Genomic DNA, 20242 nt, shown 5'->3' with positions numbered 1-20242 from the left:
CTACTTGGGACAAGCCAGCTAGATATCTACTTGGGACACGCTAGCTAGATATCTACTTGGGACAAGCCAGCTAGATATCTACTTGGGACACGCTAGCTAGATATCTACTTGGGACAAGCCAGCTAGATATCTACTTGGGACAAGCCAGCTAGATATCTACTTGGGACAAGCCAGCTAGATATCTACTTGGGACAAGCCAGCTAGATATCTACTTGGGACAAGCCAGCTAGATATCTACTTGGGACAAGCCAGCTAGATATCTACTTGGGACAAGCTAGCTAGATATCTACTTGGGACACGCCAGCTAGATATCTACTTGGGACACGCCAGCTAGATATCTACTTGGGACACGCCAGCTAGATATCTACTTGGGACAAGCCAGCTAGATATCTACTTGGGACAAGCTAGCTAGATATCTACTTGGGACAAGCCAGCTAGATATCTACTTGGGACAAGCCAGCTAGATATCTACTTGGGACACGCTAGCTAGATATCTACTTGGGACAAGCCAGCTAGATATCTACTTGGGACAAGCCAGCTAGATATCTACTTGGGACACGCTAGCTAGATATCTACTTGGGACAAGCCAGCTAGATATCTACTTGGGACAAGCCAGCTAGATATCTACTTGGGACAAGCCAGCTAGATATCTACTTGGGACAAGCTAGCTAGATATCTACTTGGGACAAGCCAGCTAGATATCTACTTGGGACACGCTAGCTAGATATCTACTTGGGACAAGCCAGCTAGATATCTACTTGGGACAAGCCAGCTAGATATCTACTTGGGACAAGCCAGCTAGATATCTACTTGGGACAAGCCAGCTAGATATCTACTTGGGACAAGCCAGCTAGATATCTACTTGGGAAAAGCCAGCTAGATATCTACTTGGGACACGCTAGCTAGATATCTACTTGGGACAAGCCAGCTAGATATCTACTTGGGACATGCTAGCTAGATATCTACTTGGGACAAACTAGCTAGATATTTACTTTGGACAAGCTAGCTAGATATCTACTTGGGACACGCCAGCTAGATATCTACTTGGGACAAACTAGCTAGATATCTACTTGGGACAAGCCAGCTAGATATTTACTTGGGACAAACTAGCTAGATATCTACTTGGGACAAGCCAGCTAGATATCTACTTGGGACAAACTAGCTAGATATTTACTTTGGACAAGCTAGCTAGATATCTACTTGGGACACGCCAGCTAGATATCTACTTGGGACAAACTAGCTAGATATCTACTTGGGACAAGCCAGCTAGATATCTACTTGGGACAAGCTAGCTAGATATCTACTTGGGACACGCTAGCTAGATATCTACTTGGGACACGCTAGCTAGATATCTACTTGGGACAAGCCAGCTAGATATCTACTTGGGACAAACTAGCTAGATATTTACTTTGGACAAGCTAGCTAGATATCTACTTGGGACACGCTAGCTAGATATCTACTTGGGACAAGCCAGCTAGATATTTACTTGGGACAAACTAGCTAGATATCTACTTGGGACAAGCCAGCTAGATATCTACTTGGGACAAACTAGCTAGATATTTACTTTGGACAAGCTAGCTAGATATCTACTTGGGACACGCCAGCTAGATATCTACTTGGGACAAACTAGCTAGATATCTACTTGGGACAAGCCAGCTAGATATCTACTTGGGACAAGCCAGCTAGATATCTACTTGGGACAAGCCAGCTAGATATCTACTTGGGAAAAGCCAGCTAGATATCTACTTGGGACACGCTAGCTAGATATCTACTTGGGACAAGCCAGCTAGATATCTACTTGGGACATGCTAGCTAGATATCTACTTGGGACAAACTAGCTAGATATTTACTTTGGACAAGCTAGCTAGATATCTACTTGGGACACGCCAGCTAGATATCTACTTGGGACAAACTAGCTAGATATCTACTTGGGACAAGCCAGCTAGATATTTACTTGGGACAAACTAGCTAGATATCTACTTGGGACAAGCCAGCTAGATATCTACTTGGGACAAACTAGCTAGATATTTACTTTGGACAAGCTAGCTAGATATCTACTTGGGACACGCCAGCTAGATATCTACTTGGGACAAACTAGCTAGATATCTACTTGGGACAAGCCAGCTAGATATCTACTTGGGACAAGCTAGCTAGATATCTACTTGGGACACGCTAGCTAGATATCTACTTGGGACAAGCCAGCTAGATATCTACTTGGGACAAGCTAGCTAGATATCTACTTGGGACAAGCTAGCTAGATATCTACTTGGGACACGCCAGCTAGATATCTACTTGGGACAAGCCAGCTAGATATCTACTTGGGACACGCTAGCTAGATATCTACTTGGGACAAGCTAGCTAGATATCTACTTGGGACACGCCAGCTAGATAGAAGAGGATGAAGACCATTTGTGCCTTACTGAATATGCATGACGTTCATTAGGAAAACGCCCACTATCTAGTGCACTCGTCCTAAACAAAGTAATCTCTATAAAGTCAAGTCCACCAAACTTAGTTTGTTACAGATTGTAGTTTTGGAAACAGAAAACTGTATGGAGATCAAACGTTTCATTGATGAGAGAATTTGCAGAATGTCGGCCAGAAATTCCTCTAGCTCCATCTTCTCCCACTGCCGGCCACTGGGCTTCCTCTCACTACCATATTTGGTAGTGAGAGGAAACGCCAACCGGATGCTTCACATATATACATCTGGTGAAATATCTGTCTCATTGTTCTATTTGTTAATTCTTTTTAATTTTTAATTTTTTATAATTTGTATACTTGTTTGACATTTTACTACATTGTTAGGAGCTATTAACATAAGCATTTCGCTGCACACGCTATTACATCTGCTAAACTGTGTACGCGACCAATACGCTTTGATTTGTGTTAATGCCTCATTGTCTCGCTAGGTGGCGACACTTGATTTTAGCAAGAGTGCTTAGCGCTTCCGCTGTCGTTGGGAAAATCTCAATTGATCTCCTCGCGTCCTCTCTGCTCTCTCCTCGCCTCCTTCTCAAAATCCATTGGATGAGAAAGCCAGAGGTCCCGCCCCTCTGACCTTCTTATCCAATGGGTTTTAAGAAGGAGGCGAGGACAATTCTACCACTGTTTACAAAATTACAATTTTCTGCGCATGCGTAGCTTCAGGTCAAGCACGTTGTGTCAATCACGTTGGGTCAAGCGCTTCTCAACAAGCAAGTTTGTTATTACAGCCTTTTATAACAGGTTAAAGTGGTTTCAGCAGAACAAGTTGAAGCAGTTGGTGAGTGTACAGAGTACAGTAAACTATTATGTCATCAAGAACCAATGTAATATTTCAGATATTTAGCTAGGCCCATTTCAATCCTCAGTAGCTGGCTAGTTAGCCTCATCAGTTCCAGGTTTCTGCGACAGCGGAACTGTACATAACGTTCAATCATTATTATCTACACATTGCAATGCATTGAATCGCCAATTTGTATATCACCCTTGACATGCTGTAGCTAGAATACTGACCTAACGTTACATTATCAGACCGTAGCAGGTTTAACCGTACTGCTGCTTGTTTGTTTTGAAGGACACGCGACGCTTGTAGCCAAATAGAATGCGGCGCGCAGACATAAAGGACGAACCTGCGACTTATGAGCGACTTGTGTACAAAAACACATCCGTTTACCACTATATGAGGATCTCCCTGTAAGTGTCACCATCACTCGATCAAAGTTTCTTTCCATTTGATGCAAAATGTTTCTTTTTCAAATTACTTTCTGCCTCTTTTTCGAAGCACTAGAGTTTTTCTTGATGTGGTCAGGAAAAACTCCTTTCCCTGAGTAAACACTAGACAAACAACTGAGGTGCCAGAGCATCAGTGTTCACAACTCACTTTCAAACTACTTCCTGCTGTTTGTGCGCTTTGAACCTCCAGTAAGGATGCATGCATTCACAAAGATTTGATTTGAAAGCTTCATAGTAAACGCTTGTTCATTCATGTCCTATTTTGAACACTTCCCTCCTCAGAGAGTTGGAGAATGAAAGCATCAGACTCAGTGCAGCCCAACTGAAGCAGCTCATCGTCTCTGGCCTCAGGGACCTGTATGGAGAGGTAAAGTGAAGCTAGCCTGGTTGGCTGGATCCGAACTGAATTAAACAGAATAAATCCATATGGATTCGTGCTGGGTGATATGGCCAAAATATCAAACCACAATATCTTCCTTTTTTTTGTTTTTACAGTTTTGAATGGTATTTTTGTCGGTATTTCATGTTTTTGAAAAACTTGAGGCAGGTAGCCTAGCGATTAAGAGCGTTGAGCCAGTAACAGAAAGGTCGCTGGTTCGAATCCCAGAGCCAACTAGGTTAAAAATCGGTGCCCTTGAGCAAGGCACTTAACCTTAATTGCTCCTGTAAGTCGCTCTGGATAAGAGCGTCTGCTAAAGTGACTTAAATGTACAATTTCTAAATATACTTTATGTGTAGTTCATGACCCTAGGGTGGCATTATAAGTGATTTCAATTAGGCTTTCTCCATTCTGATTGGCTCCTGTCTGAGTGGACTGATCCGTTGTGGAGGCCGTGGGGATGGCACAGTCCATCACTCTAAGACTTGCTACTGAAATCGTAGGCTATATGGTTATATTGCCTTTGGAAGAGCCTTAGGAAAGTATTCAGAACCCTTGACTTTTTCCACATTTTGTTACGTTACAGCCTTATTCTAAAATTGATTAAGTTATTTTTTCCCTCATCAATCAACACACAATACCCCATAATGGCAAAGCAAAAACAGGTTTTTAGAAATGTTTGCTAATTTATTTAAAATAAAAAACTGAAATCACATTTACGTAAGTATTCAGACCCTTTACTCAGTACTTTGTTGAAGCTCCTTTGGCAGCGATAACAGAATCGAGTCTTCTTGGATATGACGCTACAAGCTTCAAGTCTCTCCAGAGATGTTTGATCGGTTCAAGTCCGGGCTCTGGCTGGGCCACTCAAGGACATTCCGAGACTTGTCCCGAAGCCACTCCTGGGTTGTCTTGGCTGTGTGCTTAGGGTCGTTGTCCTGTTGGAAGGTGAACCTTCTCCCTAGTCTGAGGTCCTGAACAGGTTTTCATGAAGGATCTCTCTGTACTTTGCTCCGTTCATCTTTGCCTCGATCCTGACTAGTCTCCCAGTCCCTGCCGCTGAAAAACATCCCCACGGTATGATGCTGCCACCACCATGCTTCACCTTAGGGATGGTGCCAGGTTTCCTCCAGATGTGCCACTTGGCATTCAGGCCAAAGATTTCAATCTTGGTTTCATCAGACCAGATAATCTTGTTTCTCATGGTTTGAGAGTCTTTAGGTGCCTTTTGGCAAACTCCAAGCGGGCTGTTGTGTGTCTTTTACTGAGGAGTGGCTTCCATCTGGCCACTCTACCATAAAGGCCTGATTGGTGGAGTGCTGCAGAGAGTTTTCCCATCTCCACAGAGGAACTCTAGAGCTCTGTCAGTGACCATCAAGTTCTTGGTCACCTCCCTGACCAAGGCCCTTCTCCCCCAATTGCTCAGTTTGGTTCCAAACATCTTCCATTTAAGAATGATGGAGGCCACTGTGTTCTTGGGGACCTTCAATGCTGCAGAAATTTTTTTGGTACCCTTCCCCAGATCTGTGCCTTGACACAACCCTGTCTCAGAGCTCTACAGACAATTCCTTCGACCTCATGGCTTGGTTTTTGCTCTGACATGCACTGTCAACTGTGGGACCTTATATAGACAGGTGTGTGCCTTTCCAAATCATGTCCAATCAATTGAATTTACCACAGATGGACTCCAATCAAGTTGTAGAAACATCTCAGGATGATCAATGGAAACAGGATGCACCTGAGCTCAATTTCGAGTCTCATATCAAAGGATCTGAATACTTATGTAAATAAGGTATTTCTGTTTTTTATTTTTAATACATTTGCAAAAATGTCCAAACCTGTTTTCGCTTTTGTCATGATGGGGTATTGTGTGTAGATTGCTGAAGATCTTAAAAAAGAATAAGGCTGTAACGTAACAGAATGTGGAAAAAGTAAAGGGGTCTGAATACTTTCCAAAGGCACTGTAAGAACAATGATGCAACACTAATACAAAATACAATTATTTTATAACAAATGCACTTTCTCCCGCGTTGGATAGCGGTCGCTGTCCGCGGTTCTGAAACATCAGTGCGCTGTTGAATTGGCACCTTTTCCTAGACCATGTTGCTATGTGCGTAATGGTGTTGAGAACAATGCGGCGGAGGCAGCAGCGGAGTTAGGAGACGAGAAAACAGCCCTTGCCTTAATTGTCTAAGAATAGTGAGGAGAGAGGAAACGCCAACTTTAATTAGGTGTATAATCAACAGCCTAACTGTTAAATGGGCCTGGCTTTATAAATCATCCATAAAGCTACAGAAATAAGACAGATCCTGCTTGTGTTTCCTGTTTGAGTGTTTGTTTAATAGCCTACGGATTCCATGCGCACCACGGCAACCACAACGTCTGATAAACAATTTCACAAATGTGGCTGTTTTTAATCTTTTGTTGTGCTGTAATAAATGCTTTACACTTTTGTTTCGTTAGAACAGCCTTTCTGGTATTACTTATCATTTCATTTAGTGTTTACACTGTTCCAAATTGTCAGGAGAATAATATTTATTATAATAATAACCCTCCTTTTTCTTGATCGCCTTCTTATTGTTATTATTATTATTATGATCATCTTTATAATAAGTAATGTCATTATCACCATTGAGCTGTAGGCCTGTTTGGACTTAATACCGTAACTTAGGCCTATATTTCAATACTCATATAGGCTACTGTATCAATCATTCATTCGTTCACGTCATAGCACAGCACACGAGTCATTCATGATTTGAAATGTAATCAAGCGTTTGTTTTAAAATAACAAAGCGACCCTTGAATAATTAGCGTAAACAATAAATAAACCGTTCCATGTTGGCAATTTCATTCACGAATGCAGTGTTTACATTGTTCCAAATGGTCAGAAGAATTATGTTGTCATCTAATATAACATAATGTAACATAATATAATAACATTATATAATATAACATATAATATCACGTAATATAACGTAACATAATATATAACATAACATATTATAATATAACATATATAATGTAACATAATGTAACATAATATAACATAATATAACATAATATATAACAATCAAATCAATTGTGGTCGGACTCCCTCTAGTCATGTCTTAATTATTTAATCAAACAGTACACTTAAAGCATCAGACAAGCTCAGTACATATAGTTGATTTGATTAAAACACATAGGATGTGTCTATATATGGAAAAATACACGTATAAAAATGTTGACCAATCGATTGGTCGAAAGAACAGACGACTCTCAGTCTAGCAATATTTTTTTTTTAGTCGGGGACAGCCTTAATTTCTTTATTTCCTGCACTTTTGTTATCATTTCCACACTGTGCCACGACAGGCTGCATGATATGGGCTAAACATCTAGGCCTAGTTCATTTAACTGTTGGAATCATGGAAAGAGAATGAATATTCTAATTTATATAGTTGGAACATAGTGGGCAGAACCTTGAATACATTGTTGTTTGACACGACAGGAATTAATAAGCCAGGGAGGAATTGTTGACAGGGTAGGAACCAAAGTGTTGGTCAGTGTTTCCAGGTATTTGGTATTTTATTAGGATCCCCATTAGCAATTGCAAAAGCAGGAGCTACTCATCCTGGGGTCCACATGAAACATGACATAATACAGAACATTAACAGACAAGTACAGAACTACATCAACAGGTGACCCTAATTAGATATTGCGTTACATGTTTTCTTACTTCGTGTAGCTAGCTAACATATTCATGCTTAGTCTATTCCTCTTTGTTTTAGAAGATACAACGGGCTTGTCTGGGCCTACACCAGTACTGGTGGCAGGCTTTATTAGCTAAGCTACGTTTGCTCCGACTCTTAGTACATGTAGCTAGCCAGCTAACTAGCGATTAGCATAAGCGGCTAACAAGATTTATTTTAGAAACAACTTTCTATGAAAAGACAAAATTAGCTGACAGTAAGATATAATATAATAATAAATATAATATAATAAGCCATTTAGCAGACGCTTTTATCCAAAGCGACTTACAGTCATGCGCGCATACATTTTTACGTATGGGTGGTCCCGGGAATCGAACCCACTACCCTTGGCGTTACAAGCGCCGTGTTCTACCAGCTGAGCTACGGAGGACCACAATTCATTTACACTAATAGTGTAAATATAGTAGTTGTGGAAAGCAGCATGTCACCAATGTGTTGTTGCATCTGTCTGACCATGCAGAGTGAAGCGCAAGAAAGTGCTTGTGAAGGCTTCGGTGCTTTCACCAAATTGTGCCTGGAAAAAACTGTGAATTACTCTGCGCTTCATTATGCACATTAGTGACATCTGCTGGTCAGCAATATAGCAGCATGGGATTATCAGATAAATGTAATTTCTTTCCACTGTTTTCATCAAAACTCCGTAGTAAGTTGTTGGCTTTAGTAGCCTGTAATGAGTTGGAATCCCAGGTTCGCATCGTATCATTCTTCCCTTTGTTGCCTTCAAGTTGACTATATACTAAAAAAAATGAATCTATGGCATTATTTAGGATGCTTAAGACAAAAGCTTATACTATACTAAATAAAACAAATTATTTGAACAACAGCGCAGAAAGTGTGGTTTCACGTAAAACAATTTTCAAAACGGTGTGCCTTCAACAGGGAGGTGGCAGGGCTTGGTGTGGGACGTGGCAGGGCTTGGTGTGGGAGGTGAGTGTGGGACGTGGCAGGGCTTGGTGTGGGAGGTGGCAGGGCTTGGTGTGGGAGGTGGCAGGGCTTGGTGTGGGACGTGGCAGGGCTTGGTGTGGGAGGTGGCAGGGCTTGGTGTGGGAGGTGGCAGGGCTTGGTGTGGGAGGTGGCAGGGCTTGGTGTGGCAGGTGGCAGGGCTTGGTGTGGCAGGTGGCAGGGCTTGGTGTGGCAGGGCTTGGTGTGGGACGTGGCAGGGCTTGGTGTGGCAGGTGGCAGGGCTTGGTGTGGCAGGGCTTGGTGTGGGAGGTGGCAGGGCTTGGTGTGGGACGTGGCAGGGCTTGGTGTGGCAGGTGGCAGGGCTTGGTGTGGGAGGTGGCAGGGCTTGGTGTGGGAGGTGGCAGGGCTTGGTGTGGGAGGTGGCAGGGCTTGGTGTGGGAGGTGGCAGGGCTTGGTGTGGGAGGTGGCAGGGCTTGGTGTGGCAGGTGGCAGGGCTTGGTGTGGCAGGGCTTGGTGTGGGAGGGCTTGGTGTGGGAGGTGGCAGGGCTTGGTGTGGGAGGTGGCAGGGCTTGGTGTGGGAGGTGGCAGGGCTTGGTGTGGGACGTGGCAGGGCTTGGTGTGGCAGGTGGCAGGGCTTGGTGTGGCAGGGCTTGGTGTGGGACGTGGCAGGGCTTGGTGTGGCAGGTGGCAGGGCTTGGTGTGGGAGGTGGCAGGGCTTGGTGTGGGACGTGGCAGGGCTTGGTGTGGCAGGTGGCAGGGCTTGGTGTGGGAGGTGGCAGGGCTTGGTGTGGCAGGGCTTGGTGTGGGACGTGGCAGGGCTTGGTGTGGGACGTGGCAGGGCTTGGTGTGGGAGGTGGCAGGGCTTGGTGTGGGAGGTGGCAGGGCTTGGTGTGGGACGTGGCAGGGCTTGGTGTGGCAGGTGGCAGGGCTTGGTGTGGGAGGTGGCAGGGCTTGGTGTGGCAGGGCTTGGTGTGGGACGTGGCAGGGCTTGGTGTGGGACGTGGCAGGGCTTGGTGTGGGAGGTGGCAGGGCTTGGTGTGGGAGGTGGCAGGGCTTGGTGTGGGAGGTGGCAGGGCTTGGTGTGGCAGGTGGCAGGGCTTGGTGTGGGAGGTGGCAGGGCTTGGTGTGGCAGGTGGCAGGGCTTGGTGTGGCAGGTGGCAGGGCTTGGTGTGGCAGGGCTTGGTGTGGGACGTGGCAGGGCTTGGTGTGGGAGGTGGCAGGGCTTGGTGTGGGAGGTGGCAGGGCTTGGTGTGGGAGGTGGCAGGGCTTGGTGTGGGAGGTGGCAGGGCTTGGTGTGGCAGGTGGCAGGGCTTGGTGTGGCAGGTGGCAGGGCTTGGTGTGGCAGGTGGCAGGGCTTGGTGTGGGATGTGGCAGGGCTTGGTGTGGGAGGTGGCAGGGCTTGGTGTGGGAGGTGGCAGGGCTTGGTGTGGGAGGTGGCAGGGCTTGGTGTGGGAGGTGGCAGGGCTTGGTGTGGGAGGTGGCAGGGCTTGGTGTGGGAGGTGGCAGGGCTTGGTGTGGCAGGTGGCAGGGCTTGGTGTGGCAGGTGGCAGGGCTTGGTGTGGCAGGGCTTGGTGTGGGATGTGGCAGGGCTTGGTGTGGACGTGGCAGGGCTTGGTGTGGCAGGTGGCAGGGCTTGGTGTGGGAGGTGGCAGGGCTTGGTGTGGCAGGTGGCAGGGCTTGGTGTGGCAGGGCTTGGTGTGGGAGGTGGCAGGGCTTGGTGTGGGACGTGGCAGGGCTTGGTGTGGGAGGTGGCAGGGCTTGGTGTGGGACGTGGCAGGGCTTGGTGTGGGAGGTGGCAGGGCTTGGTGTGGGAGGTGGCAGGGCTTGGTGTGGGAGGTGGCAGGGCTTGGTGTGGGAGGTGGCAGGGCTTGGTGTGGGACGTGGCAGGGCTTGGTGTGGGAGGTGGCAGGGCTTGGTGTGGGAGGTGGCAGGGCTTGGTGTGGGACGTGGCAGGGCTTGGTGTGGCAGGGCTTGGTGTGGGACGTGGCAGGGCTTGGTGTGGGAGGTGGCAGGGCTTGGTGTGGGAGGTGGCAGGGCTTGGTGTGGGAGGTGGCAGGGCTTGGTGTGGGAGGTGGCAGGGCTTGGTGTGGGAGGTGGCAGGGCTTGGTGTGGCAGGGCTTGGTGTGGGAGGTGGCAGGGCTTGGTGTGGGACGTGGCAGGGCTTGGTGTGGGAGGTGGCAGGGCTTGGTGTGGGAGGTGGCAGGGCTTGGTGTGGGAGGTGGCAGGGCTTGGTGTGGGAGGTGGCAGGGCTTGGTGTGGGAGGTGGCAGGGCTTGGTGTGGCAGGCGGCAGGGCTTGGTGTGGCAGGTGGCAGGGCTTGGTGTGGCAGGGCTTGGTGTGGCAGGTGGCAGGGCTTGGTGTGGCAGGTGGCAGGGCTTGGTGTGGCAGGGCTTGGTGTGGGAGGTGGCAGGGCTTGGTGTGGGACGTGGCAGGGCTTGGTGTGGGAGGTGGCAGGGCTTGGTGTGGGACGTGGCAGGGCTTGGTGTGGGAGGTGGCAGGGCTTGGTGTGGGAGGTGGCAGGGCTTGGTGTGGGAGGTGGCAGGGCTTGGTGTGGGACGTGGCAGGGCTTGGTGTGGGAGGTGGCAGGGCTTGGTGTGGGAGGTGGCAGGGCTTGGTGTGGGAGGTGGCAGGGCTTGGTGTGGGAGGTGGCAGGCAGCATGGAGAAATACGGTATACCAGCCAGCTCTAATATGGATCCAGGCTAAAGTAAACCATTCCAAATACAAATACACACTCAACCAAATCCATTACAACCAGAGCTTAAAGACAGCAGGGGAATAAATACCACTAGTAGTAATGTATTGAGTGTTGCTGATATAGATGTAATGTATAGAGTGTTGTAATGTATTGAGTGTTACTGATATAGATGTAATGTATAGAGCGTTGTAATGTATTGAGTGTTGCTGATATAGATGTAATGTATAGAGTGTTGTAATGTATTGAGTGTTGCTGATATAGATGTAATGTATAGAGTGTTGTAATGTATTGAATGTTGCTGATAGAGATGTCATGTATAGAGTGTTGTAATGTATTGAGTGTTGCTGATATAGATGTAATGTATAGAGTGTTGTAATGTATTGAATGTTGCTGATATAGATGTCATGTATAGAGTGTTGTAATGTATTGAGTGTTGCTGATATAGATGTAATGTATAGAGTGTTGTAATGTATTGAATGTTGCTGATATAGATGTAATGTATAGAGTGTTGTAATGTATTGAGTGTTGCTGATATAGATGTAATGTATAGAGTGTTGTAATGTATTGAGTGTTGCTGATATAGATGTAATGTATAGAGTGTTGTAATGTATTGAGTGTTGCTGATATAGATGTAATGTATAGAGCGTTGTAATGTATTGAGTGTTGCTGATATAGATGTAATGTATAGAGTGTTGTAATGTATTGAGTGTTGCTGATATAGATGTAATGTATAGAGCGTTGTAATATATTGAATGTTGCTGATATAGATGTAATGTATAGAGTGTTGTAATGTATTGAGTGTTGCTGATATAGATGTAATGTATAGAGTGTTGTAATGTATTGAGTGTTGCTGATATAGATGTAATGTATAGAGTGTTGTAATGTATTGAATGTTGCTGATATAGATGTAATGTATAGAGCGTTGTAATGTATTGAATGTTGCTGATATAGCTGTAATGTATAGAGCGTTGTAATGTATTGAGTGTTGCTGATATAGATGTCATGTATAGAGTGTTGTAATGTATTGAATGTTGCTGATATAGATGTCATGTATAGAGTGTTGTAATGTATTGAGTGTTGCTGATATAGATGTCATGTATAGAGTGTTGTAATGTATTGAATGTTGCTGATATAGATGTCATGTATAGAGTGTTGTAATGTATTGAATGTTGCTGATATAGATGTAATGTATAGAGTGTTGTAATGTATAGAGTGTTGTAATGTATTGAGTGTTGCTGATATAGATGTAATGTATAGAGTGTTGTAATGTATTGAGTGTTGCTGATATAGATGTAATGTATAGAGCGTTGTAATGTATTGAGTGTTGCTGATATAGATGTAATGTATAGAGTGTTGTAATGTATTGAGTGTTGCTGATATAGATGTAATGTATAGAGTGTTGCTGATATAGATGTAATGTATAGAGCGTTGTAATGTATTGAATGTTGCTGATATAGATGTCATGTATAGAGCGTTGTAATGTATTGAGTGTTGCTGATATAGATGTAATGTATAGAGTGTTGTAATGTATTGAATGTTGCTGATATAGATGTAATGTATTGAATGTTGCTGATATAGATGTAATGTATAGAGTGTTGTAATGTATTGAATGTTGCTGATATAGATGTAATGTATAGAGCGTTGTAATGTATTGAGTGTTGCTGATATAGATGTAATGTATAGAGCGTTGTAATGTATTGAGTGTTGCTGATATAGATGTAATGTATAGAGCGTTGTAATGTATTGAGTGTTGCTGATATAGATGTAATGTATAGAGTGTTGTAATGTATTGAATGTTGCTGATATAGATGTCATGTATAGAGTGTTGTAATGTATTGAATGTTGCTGATATAGATGTAATGTATAGAGTGTTGTAATGTATTGAGTGTTGCTGATATAGATGTCATGTATAGAGTGTTGTAATGTATTGAGTGTTGCTGATATAGATGGAATGTATAGAGCGTTGTAATGTATTGAGTGTTGCTGATATAGATGTAATGTATAGAGAGTTGTAATGTATTGAGTGTTGCTGATATAGATGTAATGTATAGAGTGTTGCTGATATAGATGTAATGTATAGAGCGTTGTAATGTATTGAATGTTGCTGATATAGATGTCATGTATAGAGCGTTGTAATGTATTGAGTGTTGCTGATATAGATGTAATGTATAGAGCGTTGTAATGTATTGAGTGTTGCTGATATAGATGTAATGTATAGAGCGTTGTAATGTATTGAGTGTTGCTGATATAGATGTAATGTATAGAGTGTTGTAATGTATTGAATGTTGCTGATATAGATGTCATGTATAGAGTGTTGTAATGTATTGAATGTTGCTGATATAGGTGTCATGTATAGAGCGTTGTAATGTATTGAATGTTGCTGATATAGATGTAATGTATAGAGTGTTGTAATGTATTGAATGTTGCTGATATAGCTGTAATGTATAGAGCGTTGTAATGTATTGAATGTTGCTGAAATAGATGTAATGTATAGAGCGTTGTAATGTATTGAATGTTGCTGATATAGATGTCATGTATAGAGTGTTGTAATGTATTGAGTGTTGCTGATATAGATGTAATGTATAGAGCGTTGTAATGTATTGAATGTTGCTGATATAGATGTAATGTATAGAGCGTTGTAATGTATTGAGTGTTGCTGATATAGATGTAATGTATAGAGCGTTGTAATGTATTGAGTGTTGCTGATATAGATGTAATGTATAGAGTGTTGTAATGTATTGAATGTTGCTGATATAGATGTAATGTATAGAGTGTTGTAATGTATTGAATGTTGCTGATATAGATGTCATGTATAGAGTGTAGCCTTGGGGGTGAGGTTATTTCTATTCAATTAGTCTGGGGGGTGAGGTTATTTCTATTCAATTAGTCTGGGGGGTGAGGTTATTTCTATTCAATTAGCCTGGGGGTGAGGTTATTTCTATTCCATTAGCCTGGGGGGTGAGGTTATTTCTATTCCATTAGCCTGGGGGGTGAGGTTATTTCTATTCCATTAGTCTGGGGGGTGAGGTTATTTCTATTCCATTAGCCTGGGGGGTGAGGTTATTTCTATTCCATTAGCCTGGGGGGTGAGGTTATTTCTATTCCATTAGCCTGGGGGGTGAGGTTATTTCTATTCCATTAGTCTGGGGGGTGAGGTTATTTCTATTCCATTAGCCTGGGGGGTGAGGTTATTTCTATTCCATTAGCCTGGGGGGTGAGGTTATTTCTATTCCATTAGCCTGGGGGGTGAGGTTATTTCTATTCCATTAGCCTGGGGGTGAGGTTATTTATATTCCATTAGCCTGGGGGGGGTGAGGTTATTTCTATTCCATTAGCCTGGGGGGGGTGAGGTTATTTCTATTCCATTAGCCTGGGGGGTGAGGTTATTTCTATTCCATTAGCCTGGGGGGTGAGGTTATTTATATTCCATTAGCCTGGGGGGTGAGTACTGTAAGTCGCTCTGGATAAGAGCGTCTGCTAAATGACTAAAATGTAAATGTAATGTTATTTCTATTCGAGCTCACTTTGGGATTCCCTTAGGACAGTCTGAGCTGAAAAACAGTGCTTAACATTAATGGGCAACTTTATCTTCTGTCCTCTGTTTTAGGTTGGAGGTGCCTTCCCTTTTGATCTGTTGAAGTTTGATGAGAGCACACTAACAGGCGTGCTCCGTGTGTACAACAGGTACGTTAACTGGCCATACAATTTACCCCCAGGCAAGTCTTGGGCAACATTCTAATTCTCCACCCTTCTCCTATAGTGGGCACTTGTACACTCTCTCTCCCTCATGGATTTAAAAGGAATGGACAGGTAATGATGAATATGGTGGAGACTTCCTCCAGGGGGAGTGAACGAGTCCACACTTCTGGAGAAGAGGAGAGAATTGGAATGCAGCCTAGTTGGTCCTTAGAGCAGGGCTCTCCAGGAACAGGGTTGGAGTTAAAACCTACAGGAGGGTAGCTCTCCAGGAACAGGGTTGGAGTTAAAACCTACAGGAGGGTAGCTCTCCAGGAACAGGGTTGGAGTTAAAACCTACAGGAGGGAGGCTCTCCAGGAACAGGGTTGGAGTTAAAACCTACAGGAGGGAGGCTCTCCAGGAACAGGGTTGGAGTTAAAACCTACAGGAGGGTAGCTCTCCAGGAACAGGGTTGGAGTTAAAACCTACAGGAGGGTAGCTCTCCAGGAACAGGGTTGGAGTTAAAACCTACAGGAGGGTAGCTCTCCAGGAACGGGGTTGGAGTTAAAACCTACAGGAGGGTAGCTTTCCAGGAACAGGGTTGGAGTTAAAACCTACAGGAGGGAGGCTCTCCAGGAACAGGGTTGGAGTTAAAACCTACAGGAGGGTAGCTCTCCAGGAACAGGGTTGGAGTTAAAACCTACAGGAGGGTAGCTCTCCAGGAACAGGGTTGGAGTTAAAACCTACAGGAGGGAGGCTCTCCAGGAACAGGGTTGGAGTTAAAACCTACAGGAGGGAGGCTCTCCAGGAACAGGGTTGGAGTTAAAACCTACAGGAAGGAGGCTCTCCAGGAACAGGGTTGGAGTTAAAACCTACAGGAGGGTAGCTCTCCAGGAACAGGGTTGGAGTTAAAACCTACAGGAGGGTAGCTCTCCAGGAACAGGGTTGGAGTTAAAACCTACAGGAGGGTAGCTCTCCAGGAACAGGGTTGGAGTTAAAACCTACAGGAGGGTAGCTCTCCAGGAACAGGGTTGGAGTTAAAACCTACAGGAGGGTATCTCTCCAGGAACAGGGTTGGAGTTAAAACCTACAGGAGGGTATCTCTCCAGGAACAGAGGGTTGGAGTTAAAACCTACAGGAGGGTAGCTCTCCAGGAACAGGGTTGGAGTTAAAACCTACAGGAGGGTAGCTCTCCAGGAACAGGGTTGGAGTTAAAACCTACAGGAGGGTAGCTCTCCAGGAACAGGGTTGGAGTTAAAACCTACAGGAGGGTAGCTCTCCAGGAACAGGGTTGGAGTTAAAACCTACAGGAGGGGAGCTCTCCAGGAACAGGGTTGGAGTTAAAACCTACAGGAGGGTAGCTCTCCAGGAACGGGGTTGGAGTTAAAACCTACAGGAGGGTAGCTTTCCAGGAACAGGGTTGGAGTTAAAACCTACAGGAGGGAGGCTCTCCAGGAACAGGGTTGGAGTTAAAACCTACAGGAGGGTAGCTTTCCAGGAACAGGGTTGGAGTTAAAACCTACAGGAGGGTAGCTCTCCAGGAACAGGGTTGGAGTTAAAACCTACAGGAGGGTAGCTTTCCAGGAACAGGGTTGGAGTTAAAACCTACAGGAAGGAGGCTCTCCAGGAACAGGGTTGGAGTTAAAACCTACAGGAGGGTAGCTCTCCAGGAACAGGGTTGGAGTTAAAACCTACAGGAGGGTAGCTCTCCAGGAACAGGGTTGGAGTTAAAACCTACAGGAGGGTAGCTCTCCAGGAACAGGGTTGGAGTTAAAACCTACAGGAGGGAGGGTGGACTCCCAAGTGGCGCAGCGGTCTAAGTCTAGAGGCGTCACTACAGACCTGGGTTCGATCCCAGGCTGTATCACAACTGGTCGTGATCAGGAGTCCCATAGGGCCCAGCGTCATCTGGGTTAGGGGAGGGTTTGGCCAGGGGGGGGCTTTACTTGGCTCATCGCGCTCTAGCGACTCCTTGTGGCAGGCCGGGAGCCTGCAGGCTGACCCTGGTGATCAGTTGAACAGTGTTTCCTCCGACACGTTGGTGCAGCTGGCTTCCGGGTTAAGCGGGCGGGTGTTAAGAAGCACGGTCATGTTTCGGAGGACGCATGACTCGACCTTCGCCTCCCGAGCCCGTTGGGGAGTTGCAGCGATGAGACGAGATCGAAAAAGGATGTAAAATACAACAACAACAACAAAAATCTAACTACAGGAGGGTAGCTCTCCGGGAACAGGGTTGGAGTTAACCCTACAGAAGGGTAGCTCTCCAGGAACAGGGTTGGAGTTAACCCTACAGGAGGGTAGCTCTCCAGGAACAGGGTTGGAGATTCCTGCTTTAGAGGATGTGACTATTCCTTGGGTCTGTTTCTTTCTTTCAGTGGTCTGGTGAAGTTGTGGAGCGCCCTGACACTGTTGGGATCCTATCAGAATGAGCTGTGCTCTTTCAGAGTTACTCAGGTAAACTACTGACCGCCTTTTTCATTCGAATTGACCAACCCTGCTGCATAATGTAAACATCTGTATCAAAACTTAACTTTTTCCTCTTCCCAGGTGTCACCTTTCCTGTTAGCTCTGTCTGGGAATAGTCGTGAGCTGGAGCTGGACTGAGCAGAGCTGTTGGTTCTTGAATCCCATAACACTGTGAAGACCAGACAAAACAAAACCTAGAATGAGCTTCATTTTCAGAAATGTCTTTAGTAAACAACGTTTGTGCTCTGCTTTCAACTCTGCAGCCCTTAACCGCATTCAAAGGGCCAGGGGCCCCCTGCCGTTGGCTACGTTACCCCAGCCACGTCACCTCCATGTCGGGGAGCGGGCCTCGCTCACCAAGGCCTTCAGCGCCAGGGACGTGGCGCTCTTCGCCGAGCTCACCGGGGACGTAAACCCCATTCACCTTGACCCGACCTACGCCAAGACCACGTCGTTCGAGATGCCCATCGTCCATGGCGTGCTGATAAATGGACTGATCTCGGCCATCCTAGGGACCAAGATGCCGGGGAGCGGCTGTGTCTTCCTGTACCAGGAGATCAGGTTCCCGGCGCCGCTGTACATCGGGGAGGAGGTGCTGGCTGAGGCAGAGGTGAAGAAGATCAAGATGTCGTTCGCCTTCATCGCAGTGACCTGCTCCGTCAAAGATAAAGTGGTCATGGAGGGGGAGGTCATGATTATGATGCCAGAGGATCAGCAACCAAGGGCGCGATGATGTTAAGTTGGAGGGAATATTGTAGCCTGAAATCCCACTCCGTTTGTGCTAACATTCCACTCCTTGTCACGCCAAACAGCACTAACGGACTGCATTTGAGGCTAGTTGGTGGAGAATATTGTAGTATCTCTTGACATGACAGACTTGAGCTAACGTGTGATTTGGTTCTGGCGGGCAGGGATTTAAAAAAAAATATGTTGTGGTGAACCTGCTGAAAAGTACTTTTTGTTTAACTGGCTCTTGGAGATCGTTTTTATGTTTGTATCGCTGGGTACCTGTGTGATAGACAATGTATCCGTCTCACGGATCTCTCTAGGAACAGCTCAGAGATGTCTATGTTGTGGGATGTGCCTCATTGCCTCTCCAAAGCATCTTCTGACAAATGCCTGTTAAATCAGTGGCATTGGAATGGTCCTTGTTTTGTGTGTGTGTGTGTTCTTAATTTTCTGATAACTGTTATGGTCTTGTGCTCTTGTATTACAAATAATTGTGCCCAATGTTCTTAAGTTAAATGATTTATTGAATTTTTGGCTACTTTTTTGGCTACTTTTGTTTGATCAAAGATCCTTCTTAGCAGTTGTTAAATAAATTGCATTATGAAGACCTAGGTCAATGTATGTAGGCATACCTGAGTTCCAAATAAATTGAATCTAAGCATTTTAAAGGCTGCCTACTATGCATTTTGTATTATTTATTTAGTGATAAATATAAACTCCTAGTTAATCACACATGGACATATACTTCATAGATATTTCCAACCCTATTTTTGTATTTATTCGAAATGTGTTTCCTAATCAGATTACCAAATGTATGGCCAAACCTGTTTTGTGAAATAAAAAACTCCGACCGTTTGCTGTCTCAATCCCTTGACTGGGGGCGTGTACCTGCAGGCAGCTATGTACTATCTACTAGCCCCATTACCAGCCCTGAACTTGGTCGGATGACAACAGCCAGCCATAATAGATTCCGACCCCTACGCTTGCTTACAGCTGCACTGGGGTCAGACAGATTTCCTGTTTAGATTAAAACACCTGCAGAGCCGACGCAAGATCGTATATGGTTTAGAAAATGTAGCTCAATCCAGAGATGAGAAATAAATGTGTTGTACTCCAAATGGTCCTATTATCCCAACTGTTACACTGAGAAGATTGAAAGACTGCTAAAAAAAACAAAAAACGACCAGATGTTTCAATCTCCTCATCCCTGGTTTGAGATAGGTTTTCCTAGCCATAACTCTCGCTGGCTCAGTCGTGTTTTAATCTAAACAGGAAGTCTGTCTGACCCCAGTGCAGCTCTAAACGGGAAGTCTGTCTGACCCCAGTGCAGCTGTTACCAAGCGCAGGGTCGGAATCTATTCTGTCAAAGTGTCAGCCCTGCGCTTCCTGCTCTCATTTCTGACGACATACTCAGCTAGCTTAGTCGGCTAGCTTGACTGCGCGTTAACCTGCGTTGGTTTCCCCACCCCAGAGGTGTTTTATCGTTGGGTTCGTTACTGATCGGGCGCCGGGATGGCGTTTTTGGAGAAGCAGTCCCCGGGAAGGGTGCTGTTGGATGATACGGTGGCCCTTACAGCGCTGATCGAGGCCAGCCAAAATATAAATTCTCACACGGTGAGTCTGGTTCGGGTCAGGCACGGACAAGCCGCGGAAGTAGTTAGCTAACGTTAGCTAGCTAATTTATCACGGCGAAGGTTTAACAAACAGCTATTTATGGTGTCAGACCGCTTCTATAAACCGGTGTCGTTGCTGGTCTTTAACATTACCGGTTGTTTACTGCATGTGTTGGAAAGGGTTTATCAACCAGGTCGCTGTAAAAACGGCTGCCATTGAATCGCTTGTTGACATTTTGACCGTCAGCTGTATAGTTAGCTCAGCTGCTAACTATTTAGCTAGTTACTGTAGCTAGTTTAGCTTAGGGGTGCAT

At 45.3% G+C, this 20242-nt stretch overlaps 3 protein-coding genes across 3 annotated transcripts in view; all 3 read left to right on the top strand.

The window, feature by feature from the left end:
* The first annotated feature begins 3132 nt into the window (after positions 1–3132).
* rpp14 (ribonuclease P/MRP 14 subunit) lies at positions 3133–19170 on the top strand. Its single transcript, XM_084168081.1, has 6 exons — positions 3133–3265; positions 3560–3678; positions 4000–4084; positions 15052–15128; positions 17496–17574; positions 17668–19170. Exons 2-6 carry the CDS (start codon positions 3587–3589, stop codon positions 17722–17724), a joined length of 390 nt encoding a protein of 129 aa, XP_084024207.1. The 5' UTR covers positions 3133–3265; positions 3560–3586; the 3' UTR covers positions 17725–19170.
* Positions 17786–19170, top strand: LOC311134402 (hydroxyacyl-thioester dehydratase type 2, mitochondrial-like; the record flags this gene model as incomplete). Its single annotated transcript, XM_084168080.1, has 1 exon — positions 17786–19170. One exon carries the CDS (start codon positions 17786–17788, stop codon positions 18317–18319), a length of 534 nt encoding a protein of 177 aa, XP_084024206.1. The 3' UTR covers positions 18320–19170.
* A 537-nt stretch (positions 19171–19707) lies between these two features.
* pxk (PX domain containing serine/threonine kinase) overlaps positions 19708–20242 on the top strand; it is a 57135-nt gene continuing 56600 nt past the window's right edge. The window contains exon 1 of the mRNA XM_084167398.1: positions 19708–19929. Coding sequence (XP_084023524.1) covers positions 19828–19929 — 102 coding nt within the window. The 5' untranslated portion in view covers positions 19708–19827. The remainder of the gene's footprint in view (positions 19930–20242) is intronic.

The sequence above is a fragment of the Coregonus lavaretus genome, assembly GCF_964263955.1.
Source record: "Coregonus lavaretus genome assembly, chromosome: 8".
Taxonomy (NCBI): domain Eukaryota; kingdom Metazoa; phylum Chordata; class Actinopteri; order Salmoniformes; family Salmonidae; genus Coregonus; species Coregonus lavaretus.
Note: the sequence above shows the minus strand (reverse complement) of the source record. Positions and strands in the feature narration are given on the sequence as shown.

Excerpts from the sequence above, each read along its gene's own strand:
- rpp14 (XM_084168081.1), top strand. The coding sequence starts at position 3,587 with ATGCGGCGCGCAGACATAAAGGACGAACCTGCGACTTATGAGCGACTT. Across the intron at positions 4,085-15,051 it reads TCAGGGACCTGTATGGAGAG|GTTGGAGGTGCCTTCCCTTT; the intron begins GTAAAGTGAAGC and ends CCTCTGTTTTAG. Across the intron at positions 17,575-17,667 it reads GCTCTTTCAGAGTTACTCAG|GTGTCACCTTTCCTGTTAGC; the intron begins GTAAACTACTGA and ends TCCTCTTCCCAG.